General features: G+C 50.9%; 1 protein-coding gene across 3 annotated transcripts in view; it reads right to left on the reverse strand.

Moving 5' to 3' along the window:
• HEG1 (heart development protein with EGF like domains 1) overlaps positions 1-7,712 on the reverse strand; it is an 81,384-nt gene extending 73,672 nt beyond the window's left edge. Inside the window, exon 1 of one of the 3 annotated variants that reach the window (XM_084802116.1) lies at positions 7,337-7,711. In XM_084802116.1, the coding sequence (XP_084658242.1) occupies positions 7,337-7,565 (229 nt within the window). In that variant the 5' untranslated portion in view covers positions 7,566-7,711. Of the gene's footprint in view, positions 1-7,336 lie in introns of all 3 variants that reach the window. The other 2 variants (XM_084802114.1, XM_084802115.1) reach the window with 2 other exon arrangements.
• Positions 7,713-16,237: the final 8,525 nt, after the last annotated feature.

Below are 16,237 nucleotides of genomic sequence, written 5' to 3' on the forward strand. Positions count from 1 at the left end.
TCTGCCACAGGGATGCCACAGATGATGCCATCCGCACCACTACCCCCACCCCCACCCCCCCACCCCCGTTCTGCACACAAGCTTAACTCTGAACTCTCCCTGGTCCCCGCTACACAGTTCAAATAGAGTGGCAGCTCCTCGGCGCCATCCTGCTCAGTCTCCTGTTCCCATTAGCCTGGGTATAGCAGGGGGGAAAGGACACGTCCAGCAGAAACATGCTAACATACTCTCCAAAGCAGACTGACAGCTACGAGGCTTCACGGCTGAGCTGGGCACTGCAGTCAAGTGCTCTCAGATCACAGCCAGCTTCCAACCCACCCACTCTCCCACCGTGCCTCCGCGCCCGAGCTGGCGCCTAGGCCACCGCCTCTTCCTCTCTCATCCAGACTGGATGTTCTCCACCCAGGCAGAGCTAGTTTCCTCTTCCCATGTGGCTTTAATAAGTAACCCTCCAGGCCGAACCTGACCTGGCCTCTCTCTAGGTCAGGTTCCTACTATCAAAGGCCTGCAGAATTCTACTGGGGCTTGCTGTGGGTCTTTACAATGAGAGGCGACAGCAGGAGGCACATCCTTAAGAAGAGGGCAAGTCCACTCCTCTCTCCCCAACTCCCTGCCTCCCCTCCCAGCATCTCCTTGGCTGGCTGCCTTAGGCCCTCCCGTTGTCCCCTAAAAGGCCTTTGTCTCTCTCACCCTCCTATTCCCTCAGTCCCAACTCTGTGCTTAGCCTTTTCCTCTGAACTCACGGATGTAATATACTTGTTAGGCTTCCTTAAGGCCCAGAATAAGTTGTGGGCTAGAGTGAGGCAAACCTACTGGGGGTACAGCCACAAGGCCCCAGCACCAGGCACAAATAAGTAAGAACACACAAAGATACTACAGTCCCCTCTAAGGCCACGAAGTGCTTGGTGCTCCTCTATGTGGACAGGGCGGGATTTTAGGACCCTCCACAATGGGCCCTAGTCCCCTTTCCAGGCTGTGTTCAATGATCAATTATTCTCAATCCCAATGCATGTTCAAATCTTCTCTTCTGGCTTTGGCTCTTGATTACCTCTTTTTTTTTTTTAACTAGTTATTTTTGTTGATGGTAGTGGTATTGGTGGTGGTAGTGGTTGTTGTTGCTGCTGCTGGTGGTGGTTGTTGTTGTTGTTGTCGGTGGTGTGTGTGTTTGCACATAAGTGGGTAAGTGTGAAGGCCAGATGCGTTAGACCCAGTGGAGTTGGGGTTACAGGGGGTTGTGAGCTGCCCAGTGAAGTTCCAGGAACTGAGCTCAGGTCCTCTCACAGAGCAAAAAACTCAGGAGCTAATATGGAACCAGCCTCTTCAGCTATCAACATATGAACAGATAAAGAAAATGTGCCATATACTTACAATAAGTTTTATTCAGCCATAAAGAATGAAACCGTATGAGGGAAATACATGGAACTGGAGATCATATAGAGTAAAATAAGCCAGGCAGAGAAAGACAAGCATTGCATATTTTCTCTTTTATGTGTACGTACCTACGTACATATGTACACAGACACACAGACACACAGACACACACACAGACACACAGACACACACACACACACACACACACACACAGTGGGAAGCCTTGAAAATAGCATGAGGACCAGCTGAAGGCACAAAGGGGACCAGTGGGAGGGGAACAAGAGGGTGACATGAGCAACGTGTAACACACATGTATGAAAATGTCAAAATGAAACCCGTTATTTTGTACAACAACTAAAAATAAACCTAAAGGTCTAAACAACAGAAGAAGCCAGTCCCGAGCTTTTCAACATGTGAGACTCCGCCGATGTCAAAGCCTTTGCACACCTCTGTCTAACCCCATCCTAAGTCAACCTTCCCAAGCTAAATGGGCCCCATGCTTCCTCATGAGGGCTCCTAGTGCTCCAGCCCCCTCCAGCCTCCACGTCCGCACGGCCGCCTGCTCTCTCCACACCATCCCTTTGGTTGGTACCACCTTAGATCTTTCTTAGGTTATGGATCATTATTACACTGTTGTTCCACCTTTTGCATCTTTTAACAGTCGGCCTCCAGCAAGGTAATTCCTGGTAAGGGGAAGATGGGGGACACTGTAGACGTGCCTACAGGCTCTGTGTCCCCTGATACAGCTCTCCACACGTGATAAGGCTTCGGTAAATAGTTTCTGATTTTTATTTATTTATTTATTTATTTTGTTTCTTGTTTTTCGAGACAGGGTTTCTCTGTGTAGCCTTGGCTGTCCTGGACTCACTTGGTAGACCAGGCTGGGCTCAAACTCACAGAGATCCAACGGACTCTGCCTCCTGAGTGCTGGGATTAAAGGCATGAGCCACCACATCCTCTTTTCTGATTCATAAACCAATCAAATAAGACATGGATGGCTTGCCTTTTCACAAGATTGGGGAACATGGTTAAAAGAGATGACAGTCAAGATGCTGAAAACCTGCAGGAGATATATTTTTTTTAATTAGTTGTTGTTGTTGATGGTGGTGGTATTGGTGGTGGTGGTGGTGGTGATGGTGGTGTGTGTGTGTGTGTGTTTGCACATAAGCAGGTAAGTGTGAAGGCCAGATGCTTTAGATCCAGTGGAGCTGGAGGTTCTGAGCTGCCCAGTGAAGTTCCAGGAACTGAACTCAGGTCCTCTCAAAGAGCAGCATGCACTCTAAGCCACTGAGCCATAAACCTGAGAGGGTAGATTTTAAGATTATTTTTGGGAGCGGGGAGTCAACGGTCAAACTCTGATAAAAGAAGGAAAGAGAAGACAAGACAGCAATCTCTTTGTTTATGTCTAGGGGGCAATGAAACATGAGCGGCCAGAGAGAGCACAGAGATTGAAATGAGAGTGATTTGACAACTTCTGCATGCTTTTCCATTTAACAGAACAGGTACTGATAGCAACTGACTAATGCCACATGACATTAGTCGCTGTCCCATGCTCCCAGCCAAGAGCCCACGGAAAGCCAGCAGGTCATTTCTGTTTGGTTGATAATGAATGTAGCTACTACAGGCATCCATGCATATACACACATACACACACACATATATGTAATATATCATAGTAATAATGTAAAATGTCATTCTATACATGTAAAGCCTTAAGTCCTTTCATGGGCAATCCCCCTGCTCCTAAAAGTGATCTTAAAAATCTACCCTCTTGGAGCTGGAGAGATACCACAGGTTTCAGAGTGTACAACACTCTTTCAGAGGTCTTGGTTCTGTGCCCAGAACTCACATTAGGCAGCTCACAGCCACCTATACTCCAGTTCCAGAGGATCTAATGCATCTGGCCTCCACAGGCACGTGCACTCATGTGCCAAGCACACAACACACACACACACACACACACACACACACACACACACACACACACACCTTAAAAATAATAAAAACAAATACTTTAAAAGTTATTTTTTGAAAAAAAAAATCTTTCCAGTCAGCACCTCGATTGCTACCTAGTTCTAACCATGGTCCCCAACCTTACGCAAAGGCAAGAGCAGGACCGGTGAGCTGGAGAGGGACCTAAAAGTCCACAACGAGGTTGTCCTCTGCTACAGATGAGAAACAGGGACCTTGCGACACGGTGAGACGGGCTAACCAATGTGGTCGAAACCGGCTTCAATCCAGCCTCCTTCCTTTCCCTGGGACCTAACCTTGCTAGGCTTTGTTTCCCATATAGAGAGAATAAATGGGAAACAGCACCCCTGGCAGTGCTGTTTGGGGGCTAGATGGGGTAAGAAACAAATGCACTGGGCACACGTAGGTGCTCAAAGGCTGGGGGTGCTAAGAAGGATCACGAGTCTCCTTCCCTGTTGCCTCCCTGGGATTCTTTACGGAAAGGTATTGGTTACAGCTTAAACGTCCTGATCATCCAGAGAAGATGCTTGGGAGGAGGGAAGATGCTAAGAACACAGCAACTGCCATCAGCTGCTTTGCTTCTTTCTGACTCTGAAGAAAGACGCTCTCAGACAGCCGGCCATCGCCAGTAGGAAACAGACAGAGATCACCGAGAGGGCAGAGGCTCCTGTCCTTGCTCTTGGGTCTAGGAGGCAGTAACTGCCCAGCTGGCATAGGCACAGTGAAGTGTCCCCATCCACACAAGTCACCTGCTGAGCAGAAGACATGAGCTCAGCATCTGAGCACACCAGGAAAGAGGCAAGGTTAAAAGGATGTGGGCATCCCCCGTACACTAAGACTCTTTCTAGATGCCCAGAACCACCTCTTCAGTCTCACCCAGTAGGGTCACATTCCTGAGGGAAAGCCACCCTCCCCTCCCTGAGAGTGACTCCTCCCCAGCCAGCCTTCATAGCACCTTGCAAGGGTGCTGCGGCAGCCAAAACTCAATAGTGAGGTTGGACCACAAAATCAGAGCCATTTAGAAATAGCCATTTAACAGCTCAGATGGGGCTGGGCTTGTAGCTCTGTTTCTTTAGGGATTTTTATTCCTTGGGCTGGCTGCTTGACTATTTCAGCATCATTTCTCCTTCGGGTGGGCAAGTGCTTGCTTTCTGTGCAGATCCTCACCGAGAGTCCAGCCTCTTCCCCACCTCCCTGCCCCACCACCATGTACAGATTCTACAATGAAAGTATGGCCCATGGACTTAACTCAGGGATGTGGCTCGGGAACCCTGGGTTGTAGGAAAGCAGACAGAAAGAGGAAATCTCTAGGCCACGGTCTCTTTCTCTGATGGCTGAAGCAACAAACACAGCAAAACAGGGTGACAGGTGGGCCACAAAAGCCAAACAGTGGCTATCCAAACAAGGGGGCTGGCTCCCCTTGGAGGACCGTGTAACATAGGCAAACAGCCCACAAATGGAATGCAAACACAGCCACCCAGCAGCGAGAGCCTTGAACTCTGTGGGAAGACAAGAGTTAGACTGACCCTCTGGGAAGAAAAAAAAAAAAGCATCTCTAGTCCCTGCTCCTTGCAGGAAAATATCTGGAAGCCCCAACCATGATGGCCAGGCACTGGCCACAGCACCCCAGAAGAATCAGCTCACGGCAGGTCCCCCAACTATCAGATTAAAGGCATTATTTGTGCAACTCAAGGGTCACTACCAGCAGCAACACCCACATCCCTAAACAAAAAAAAAATGCGGACTCAGAGCATGACCATCTGTCCCAGTGCCAGGACGGCTGGATGGCCACAAGGGACTACAGGGTTTCTGCAGACTGTGAACAGGGCTTCTGCAGACTCGAAGCCTTGCCTAATCTTCTTACCGACCGACTGACCGATCAGTGTGTGATGGCCAATCAAAGCGGGCCAGAAAAATCTTAAGAGGTTGTTATACAACCCTGGCTCCTGTACAACCCTGGCTCCCCGAAGTCATTAATTGCTGTTGTGTGGTGTTGTGTTTGTTGTGTCCTTTCTCTCCTAAGTGACATCATTTGAGGCATTAACAGAAACCAACGAGAGGCAACACCTGGACCTTCGGCCACACCGGTAACTTCTAGCAGCTTTCGACAGGTCATAGGTTTCACCCCATCTGATCTGACCTTTCGAATGTCCCTGGCCCGGATTAGACCTTAGAGTAACAGGAGGGCAGACACTATGTGGACCATGGTCTGCTGGGTGGACGCAGAGACCACGGAACCCGCTTAAGAGAAAGGTTACATTACTCCACTTCCTTCCGAGGTCCTTCCTCTACCTGAAGCCCCTACCGTGCTCAGAGAAGGCTCCAGAGCCAAGACAGTGGCCAGGAGAAAAGCATAAAAGCACAGCTCTCTAAAGGCCCCAGTTTTTACCTTATTTCCCCCTAGCTCAGTGACCACTATAGTCTCTTTTCTACATTTATGTAAGCTGGGGTGATGCCCTGCTATAGGATGGAGAGTCCAATGCCAACCTGCTCAAGCTGCATCTCACAAGTCAGCATCACCCCCCACCCCCCATGCCCAGCCCTGCCCCTGGCCCCCATATCCCCTCACAAGATGGAGCCCTCAACCTGAGTACCAGCCAGTGACACCTGCCTTGGGTTCCCAGGTGGCCCTCTGAGTTACCACTTCCTTCTACACCACTGAAACTAGAACATTCCACAGAGTGCCCTACACCGTCCCTCAGTTACTTTTCTACGGTAGGAATGTCCATCAATGTTTTCTAAGTTCTTAATTCTTTGCTTTGGAACTCAAAAAGCAAGGTTGAGAAAGTCAGGTGTGTGTCTGTAAGGGCCTTCAGAGGTGCCTTCCGCTCCCTTCTGCTCACCGGTCCTCAGTTTCCCTTAGTTCGCAAGGTCAAGGCAGTCTGCTAAAGCGAGTACTGATGAACTTGCACTTGAAGTTTTAGGAGAGTAGAAAACCATTTCTTATTCAATTCTAGGATATATATAGCTCTATGTTCCAAGGATGAACAGGCTGGAGGAAAGTTTGTGAGACACGCAAGATAAGACAGGAGAAGTGAAAACTGGAAAATCCTGCCAGACCCAGCAGTGTAGCCACAGCAGAGCCCAGTGTGCAACCGGGTACCCATCACAGGAAGACAAAAGGCTAGCTAGCATCGCCCGGGCCAACTGTTCACGTCACTTTCTATTATTTTTACTTTCATTTTTGTCACATAATCACCAGGAGGCTAGAGGAAAGGGGGGCCCTTCCATTTCACAGATGAGGAAACTGAGCTCCAAAGCCACGACACTGCCAAGGTCTTAAGGGCGTTACATTAGAATCCACCCAGGCCGTGGCATTTTCTTCCACCAGAAAAAGGAACTAGAAACAAAGGCGGCAGGGACTGGAGGAGCCCGGTTCTCATTCTGTGACCAGGACAGGCAGTGCCTGCCTACAGAGCAGCTGGCTGGGGAGGAGAGGGCTCCAGGGCAGTTCAGGGTCAGCGAGTGTCTTGCAGGGGGCTCAACCTTGCAGCCCCCTCTCCCACCCCAAGTACCTCTGCTCTAAAAGCTGACTGGGTAACACGTTTGGTTTTAAAGCGCACCCTTTGTGCTTTCGGTTTATCCTAAGTGCTGCAAGCCTTTCAAACTCCGAAATCCGTTATTTACTTATACTGGAAAGTCAAGCTTTGAATCTGGAAAGACCAGGTCTGTATCTGTCCCGGTAACTGAAACTGAGAGACAGCAGCCAGAAGTTGTCACCCCCACGAGGTGGGAGAGGTGCTTGGCGGGGCGGGGGAGAGGGGGTGTCTTCTTTTTGTAAAAGGTGAGAGCTACTCCAGGAAGAGAGTTTTCTTCCGAAGCTTGGAGATGGAACGCAAGGGTACACTTTATATTCCAGTGGCTAAGGGCAGCGTTTTCCCTTCCCGGGCTACCCTTAGGGTTCCACCCGCGGGGGTCCACGGAGCTGAGGCTGGGGTGAGGCAGCCCCCGGAGCGCCCACGCCTCCTGCCCCACGCTGGAGGCTCTCACTCACCCGCGCTCACGCCTCTAGGGACCCTGCCAGAACGTCCCCTCCGTGTCGCGACGGAGGCCGTGTGTCCTGGGCCAGGGGATGGAGGCGGCCCCGCGGCCGGGAGGATCGCGTGGTGGGCCGGGCAGGGAAGGCGGCCCCGCGTCCCGGGGGCGGCGGGCGGTGGCAGGAGCAGCGGTAGCAGCAGCAGCAGCAGCGGCGGTGGCCACCGCGGGGCGCGCAGCGAGGCCATGGTGGTGGCGGCCGCCCGCGCTCACATGCCGGGCGCCTGGCCGAGGGCGGCGGCGAGCGGAGCGGGGTGCGAGCGCGCTCCCAGTCGCTAAAGTTGTGTGTGCCGCGGGAGGGCGGAGGCGGCCCCGGGAGTCGCCACACGCCAATCAGCCCGGGCGGGTCGCGGGGCGGGCGGCTCCTCCTCGGTTGACATCACTGGCCCCGCGCGGGGCCCGGGGAGGGGGTGGGGCGGGGAGAGGGCAGGAAGAGGGCGGGGGCGGTCTGGGTCCCCCGGGAGAGCCCACGGACCCTCCCCCCCCCCCCCCGCCGCCCCCAGTGAACTCACAAAGCTCGGTGCAACTTTTGTCAAGGGGCACACGCCCTGGAGCATCGCTTTGGTTTTTGGAGAAATTGAATTGGGGGGCGGGGGCGGGGGCGGCCGTAGGGTGTCGCTTTTCCACCTCCTTAGCTACACAGCAGGTCTGTGAAAAGTAGGTCCTGGTAATGTAACTGACACCAGGTGAGTACACAGTGTTTTCAGAGGACAGAGAAATGGATCCTAAATCCTCTTGCTCCGCACGGTGGACCCACATTGCCCTTTTAGGTGCCCAGAGCTGGTGATAAACTTGCTTTGGCCACACTGGGACTCGGAGGCAGAAACCCTCAGGTTCTTTGAGGCGCACAAGCCTGATTTCCTCCCCATGCCCTCGCTGTCTTTGACTTACACCATAGTTCTGCAGAGATGTCGCTGCTGGGACACCCAAACAGTCCACGGGGGGAAAAGAAAACTGAACTGAGGCCAGGGCAAGGGAAAACCTATAGCCAAGAAAAGGACAGCAATTTGCAAATTAAACAAAAAATAATACTAATTTTTAAAAATTCAGTCCACACTGAAGTTGAAATGAAACCTTTAGGGGAGATGTTCCAAGACTGAGTGTCAATCAATTTGCTTTGTAAGTAAAATTCTGTGTGTGCCCCTATTCCCTCCCCTCCCGGAAGACAAATGATACACTGTCCAAATTTTAGGACCCAAATCTCTTCATTTGTAAGTAAAGAAAGAGCAGGCCAAAATGGAGGGGGGGGGGGGAAATAACTTGCTTAGGACTCTAGGAGAGCCAACAATGAAAGGATTTCTCATTTGAACTACCATGTGGCTTCATTCTTACCTAATAGTTTAGGGTTGTCGATAATTCAGACAACATCTCATCCAAAATGAAAACCACAGGTCCCCTGGGATGCTCTCAGATGTGCTGGGGTCCTTTGTCTGGTCACCAAATGCTCAGGAAACAGGCCTGTCTCTTTCCCAAGCCCCCACCACCCACCTCCAGGGGGAGGATGGGATCACACTGTCCAGGGCAGTGGCAGATGGGCCTAGACCCATTTACTGGTGACTCAGTGTAAGTGAGTCATTTGGCAGAAAACAAAGGGTGCTGCGCATCAACAAGCTCACCTTACACGAGTAAGCAAAGAACAGACAACTGCTTTGGGCTGGGGTTTATAGAACCACAAAGGAAGTCTAACTTTTCAGGTCTCACGTGAAATGTTCAGACCCCTTTCTCTCTCTCTCTCTTTTTTTTTTAATGGTTTTCTTTCTTTTTTTAAAATTAATTTATTCTTGTTACATCTCAATGGTTATCTCATCCCTTGTATCCTCTCATTCTTCCTTCCCTCCCATTTTCCCCTTATTCCCCTCCCCTATGACTGTTCCTGAGTGGGATTACCTCCCCCTGTATATGCTCATAGGGTATCAAGTCTCTTCTCGGTAACCTGCTGTCCTTCCTCTGAGTGCCACCAGGTCTCCCCCTCCAGGGGACATGGTCAAATGTGAGGCACCAGAGTACGTGAGTAAGTCATATCCCACTCTCCACTCAACTGTGGAGACTGTTCTGACCATTGGCTAGATCTGGGTAGGGGACCCCTTTCTCTTAAAAAAAGAAAAAAAAATCAAGCTTGGCCCCAGCTCAGCATCTCTGCACACAGCTCCCCTGTTTACAGGTAGGACTATACAATACCCCAGACTCAGCCAGATGAGCTCTAGCGAGGTCCTGGTCACTACAAGGAGCAGTAGCTAAGGGACCAAGCCAGTCTTTCAGGCAAACGGGAAGAGTTAAGGGTTTAAAGCCCATCCAGGCTTGGGAATCGTGCCTTTGCTGCCAAGGGCAGGGCACCTGCCGCCCACCCCTCCCTTTAAGCAGCACAGATTTAATCTCTCTAATCTCTCTATCTTCTAAGTCAACTGAACATTCAGAGTCACCGCCAGCTTAACCAACAGATAAAACGGAGAGAAGACACACACAGGGGGAACCTGCAAAGACTGATTCCAGTTTCGATGGGGCCTTGTACCTTTTCATCCCCTAGGGCAAAGCAAGAGGGGTCTGCAGAGAGACGACACTAGGGACAGGAACTTGCAAACAGCAGTCAGCCTGGTCTTAGGACCTTTGCTTCTTTCCCCAGTTTCATCGCTGTTTAACTGTGGCCCGGGCCTTCGTTTCCTCATCTATAAGGCAGGCTGTCCTAGGCGATCGCTAGGAAGTGTGCTATCCCTTGTGATTTCAGGTTCAGGGGCGAGGCAGTTGAAACAGGTGCCTAAAGACACGTAGGCGAGGGAGGGCACAGTGAAACCGGCAAACCAGACCACTCTAGGTATGCATTTGAAAGAAAGGGTTATTGTAGATGCGAAAGAAAATAAATAACCAGAGACACTCGGGAAGTCCAAAGTAGCCATGACTGCCTATCGGGGACAGAGAGTACAAGAAGAGAGCTGGCCACAGCCGGGCTATCTATCTCTGGGAGCAGAAGAGAAAAAGAAAGGAAGAAAGAAAAAAAAAGTGGGAAGAGAAGACCAGGGAGTGAAACAAGAGTGGGGAAACCTCAACAAGAGCAGGTAGTTGCTGAGTAGGGGGACGGAAGTTGGAATAGGCACGAGCTAGCTTAGTGGGGGTGGGGGCGTGGTTAGAGGTAAGAAGGACCAGTGGGGGGCGGGGCTTAGATATTCATAACAGGTAACAGTTACTAAAGACTAGAGGAGCCAGGAGGTTAACATGAACTCTGACGTGTAACCCCAGCTTTATGCGAAGAGGCAGGTGTGTCTGAGGAAGGCCATCAGCGGCCATTCTACAGTCACTGCTTTTTGGGGTTTGGGACCTAACCACAGTAGTGTTTCCTCCTTGGGAAATGTGAAAATACAGACCATAGCCCCGATCATCTCAGATGACTTAGAACTTCTCTCTAGACCCAGGAGGCTAGATAAGATGGCCTCCCAGACCTGTCCCAGCCTTGGGAGTCTGTTGACGTACACTGAAAACAACTCAGGCCAAAATTTGAGGGGTCTGTGCCCTAGGACTGCAGAGGTAGGGGGTGAAGTCAGCAGGACCCCCCAGTGACTTTGCCTCGTGCTACCACCATGGCATCAGAGCGTTTACAGAGGCGTCTCGTCTTGGTTGGTAGTAACAAAGAGGACTCAGTCATTCAGCAGCTGAACCCTCATGATGTTTCCTCTTTGCTCACTTCCACACTGATGTTGAGGTCTGTGAGGTGGCTCTTTCTCATAGTCGTTTAGGGATGTGCATTCTGCTGGTTCTGCCTTCCCACATACAGTAAGTATATGGCTTCCAACTTTGCTTTGGGATTCAGCATTTCCAATCAGTCAGAGGCGAACCGAACATGGAGAGGTGAGCAAGAGAAACTGTGGCAAGCCAGGCCTGGGAGGGGCGCGCCTCACTTCCTCCTGTTTTCCACTAAGGAGACCGTGACAATAGGCTTCACCCAACGGGGAAGGAAGCTGGGAAATGCAGCCTAGACACAAAGGCCAAGAAGCGGAGGCGAGGTTTGGGTAGATTGCTAGCTATCTCCACCAGCTGGCATCAGGGTGCAGGGAAAGGAGAGGGAAGCATTCAAGTTTCCTTCTTTGCACAAAAAGGGTAGTCCATCAGATGACCTCTCTGGGGGCCCAGCTACTTGAATATTCTGTAGTTTGCATAAGGTGTCCTATGCCTCAACGTGAGTAAGCAGAACCAGCTCTGAGTGTAGCATGCCCTCTGCCCATTGGTCAGGAGAGAGGACCTTGGGTTTTCTCCAAGTTCTGTCCCTGAGCTGTTCCCAGCCCTCAGCCAAGTCAAGTGATCGCTATTGACTCCAGTGTCCCCAATTGTCCACTGAGAGGAAAACCCATTACCTTTCTATGCTGCGCCAGGGTTGGTCTGTGGATATGATGAGGTCACTGTGTGAAGGCACCAAGAGCTCTTCTGAACACCACAGCCGCTCCACGATGCTGCTATCACCGGGGCCTCTCAAGTGTGCCCCCTTGGCTCCTGAGCATATGTGACAGTATAGGATAGCATCGCCGTGGCTGGGATTCACTAGTGATCGCATGCTGGATCATTCCCGGATGTCCAAGATTCAGATGACTAGAGGTTGGCAGGTTAGTCCACAGACACCTGAACTGGGCTTAGCCTGGGGACGGAGAGCTGGCTTTAGGCATCACCATGGGAGGCCCGGCCATTTTCTCATGCTATCCCATCCAGGGTCTTGTTTATTCATCCTCTCATCTGCTTGCCTCCTCCCACTCAATTTATGAGCTGCTTTCTTGGAACTCATCTTTCATCAATAGATCCCAGCACAATGACTTCTTTCATTGAGTCATTCAGTAACTATTTCTCCTGTGACTACCCTGTGCCTGGCTCTGCGTTGGGGGTGGGATGAGTCTCTGGCCTCAGAGCTTAAAGGTTTGAAGGCAACAGCCATCCAAAGAGCATCACTGGAAATCTGTGTCTATGGAAGGGCCCTGAGGAAAAGCGCTCGGGAGAGCAGGCCGTTTCCCTATAAAGTGAGGTTGAATCAGGATCTGATAGCTGTCTAGCTAGTGTCAGCCAGGGCAAAGGGAGTTGGAGGATTCTGTACAAGTCTTGGAACAAGATAAATGTAAAGGAAAGAAGAAAGCCGGGAGCTGGAGAGATGGCTCAGAGGTTAAGAATGCTGATTGTACTTCCAAAGGTCCTGGGTTCAAATCCCAGCAGCCACATGGTGGTTCCCAACTGTCTCTAGCTCCAGTTCCAGGGGATCTGACGCCCTCCTCTGGCCTCACAGCTACTTCATAAATGTGATGCATAGATAGGCACGCAGGTGAAATACCCATATACATAAAATAAAAATTTCAATTTAAAAAAAGAAAGAGAAGAAGGCCAGTAATCTGGAGCCTAGGAAACAAGGACAACCAGGGAAGGAGGTGACTCAGCCCAAAGACTCTGAGAATACTTACACCAGGGATGCCCAGCAGCACATTGTAAGACTCCATGTTTTAAGTGTTTAAGAAGTCTCTGTAAGAATTTAGCTCAGAGAGATGGGGTACAGTGAGGTGGAGAAGAGAAGGATGAGGGGTGACATGACGTACAATTGAACATCACTATTCGGTGATGAGAGAAATGATCCAGAAACAAGAGCTGGCATGTAGGCTCTTAGAGTTCATGTGAGGAAATGACAGTTCTCAACAAGTGACAGCAGTGAGCTCTGAGGATGCTATGGGTTGGAGAGGTCATAGGCAAATTTAAAAAGAAAGAAAGAAAGAGAAAGAAAGAAAAAAGGAAAGGACGTGACTGGTCCCAGGTGTGGTGGAGAAGAAGGTTTATTGTAGACATGTAGGAGAGCATAGCCAGAGGCAGGGACATCTGGGAGAATCCAGTGTGGACATGACCCTGAGCCATGTGAAGAGAGGGGGACACCAGGTACAGCAGCTAGGAGGCCTAAAGAGGACAGGTAGCCAAAATGGCTGGATGATATAGGGAAGGGCATCTGGCAAAAGGGCAGCCCCTGGACTGGAGACGTTTAGGGTAAGGGTTGGGGTATGCCAGCCAAAAGGGCCTTGTAATAGGTAAGGACTGAGGGATGCTGAGAGAACCCAGTGGCCAAGTTTGCTTTGATGTGTTAAGTAGGCATCTGGGCTGTTTTGTCCTGGCTTTGACACTAACAGTAGGAAGTAAAATCCACAAGCAATGTTGGTGGGTAAAGACAGTGAGAGAGAAGGCTCCTTAGTCTCTGGCTTGTATGGTTGGATGGATGTTGGTACCGTCCACAAGGAAGAGAGGACACTGCAGGAGTAGTTGTCTTTGACGTCAAGATCACTGACTGGGCTTTGGGCATTGCTCCCAGGTGACTTTGAGCCACCATATGGTGGTGTCAAGCACGCCTTTGAGTCTGCAGGCTTGGAGCTAAGGGAAGTCCAAGTCTGAGGCCTTAATCTAAATAGAAGAGGATGAGCTCGCCTATGGGAAGAGAGAACTGTAGCCCAAGGGCCCTGAACATGAGCTCTGGATAGGCAGACATGCCATGCCCCAGAGAGAAGGCCCCAGCAGAAAGGAGACTGGAAAGGAGCCATGGAGAGGGTGTGGCAGAGCTGGGGGTGGGGTTGGCGGGTGGGCGGTGGTAGTGTCCTCAGAGCCAAGGGAAGGAGGGTGCGGTCAACAGTGTATAACCCCGGAGAAGGTCAAGTAAGGCGAAGACTGAGAGAATCCATTGCTTTAGCAACATTTTGGACCAGGGATCATAACAAGAGTGGTGATTGGAACGGAAGCCATGCAGAGGCATGCAGAGGAGTGAGAGATGAGGCCCAGCTAGCTGAGAGAATGTCTCAAGGCAGTTGTGTCTGGTGGACAGATTGAGTTGGGCCAGCAACTACAGGGGTGAGGAGTGAGGGAGCTTTGCTTGGTTTTAGTGCAGATTTTTGGACAGGGAAAGGATCCACTTGGAAGGAGAGGGACAAAGGTGTAGGGGAGTAAAGATGATGGTGGTCAGGCAGAGGCGGGAGGGATGCGAGCTGTAACTGAGTGCAAGGACCGGAAGGGAGGATGGAGGGCGGAGAGCACAGTCTAGCCATGGGGTCTGAAGCTCTGTCTCAGAACCTTCATTTCCTGCAGGCTGTCTGTGAGACGGAAGTATTGGCGTGGCCGGCTGGAGGGATACGAGGCTGTGAAGCAGCTAGTTTCTGACCTAGGTACCATCAGGGCGGCGTTTTAGGACAAGAATTTGCCCTCTAACTGAGGGGGTTTAAGACCTCTTCCAGCATCTGCTGGTACCTAGCAACGCTTGGCTTGCAGTCTGTCCATCCGTCATGACATGAGCACCTTCCCTCTCTGTGTATCACACCCTTCTAGTCAGGACCTGGTCAGTGGGGTTAAGGCCCACCGGATTCTGGTATGGCCTCCTTTTAACTTGACTACGTCAGCAAAGGCTATTTTCAAAGAAGACACACAGTCACAGATTTTAGGAGTTAGAATGGGAGGGATGTAATTCTCCCCAGTCTAAAAATAGTTGTAGTGACATGAACTAGACCTTGTCATAGACCCACCCAGACTGGTGTGGTCAGGGCCTGGAAGAGTGTCCTGCTGTTCAGGGGTTACATAACTTGTTCCTCGGCTGGTCAGCATCTGGCTTCGAGAAAGCTCAACCCTATCCCTTCCACAAGAGTCGAAGACTTCTGGCCTCTCTCGTCTACTTCCCTCCCCATCCACGCGGGGTCTCTGCATGCCTTTTGGCACCTTCCTCTGCCCAAAGATCCACTGCTCAAAAGGACCGTGCGGGCCAGCTGCGGAGCTGAGCCAGTCTCCCAGGAGTTGAACTACAAGAGGCAGAAGAACCTCAGCCTCTCATGGAGCACGTGCTGCTTCTGTGCTGTTTTGTTTGAAGCTCCAGGAAGCAGAGGGCCGTTGGAATTCTGACTAAAGAGTAAAGGAATAAATTCCCTTCTGTATTTTCGATCCCCTCCTTAGGAGAAGTCTTATTGTCCCCTTTCTGGAATGCCTGGAACGGTCTGCTTTTGTCCAGACAGACTTAAGCAACGCTAGATCCAAGGCAAGAGAGCCTTTCCTTGCTTGCTGTTTCTCCACTGAAGAGTGCTAGGCTTAGGGCTTTTGCCCTTCAGGGCCAAGGTGAGAATGTAAACACTCAGTCCCTTGGAAACTGGCTGGGACCTCCTCCAGGGAGGAAGGGTTGCTCATGCCTTGGCCAGGGTCCCACGCCTTATGTACAGTGATGCTGAACACCAACTTACATAGCTTGGGGTGGGTCCTCAAATGACCTTCCGCTTCTTGTCTGCGCACTGGAGAAGGCCACTCCACTTCCAAACAACATTCCTCCGATAAAAGCAGTTACACGCTGTAAACGCCAAGGAGTCTGGAACATTCTCCTCTGGTGCAATAGGATTTGATAAAAAACTTCTCTTATTTTTGCAAAACCTTGTTACACGAAACATCCTCCCTGAGGCAGTAGGGAAATTCCTGGGATGCCGGGACACTGGGCAAAGTGGCCAGGGCCCCAGGGAAGGAGCAGGAAGCCCAGAAGAGGACTGTCCTATTGTGGGCATGGAGATTAGAGTGGTTGGCCACCAACTAAACTTACTGTGCACTTCTCAAGAGCCAGACCTGGCTGGAGTCTCCAAAGTGGCACAAAGAAAATAATAAAAATTGCTTTTTACAAGACTTTCTCCTCTCACTCAGTCCAGGCTCACCTTGGTTCTAAGCACTCACCTTCCTGTGCACAGACCTGCTACTCACCTGGCCACTCTTCTCCCCACTCAACATGAGCCTGGAAGTTTCCATCCACCCCAAATTCTACTGGACCCAAGCCAAGTGTTGCTGCTGTTTGTTCATAGGTGGTTCGTCCGTGGGTTAGTTCCTGGGCCTCTCAGCTCCTCTTTTTGCTTGT

Source organism: Acomys minous, assembly GCF_964271855.1.
Source record: "Acomys minous genome assembly, chromosome: 11".
Taxonomy (NCBI): Eukaryota; Metazoa; Chordata; class Mammalia; order Rodentia; family Muridae; genus Acomys; species Acomys minous.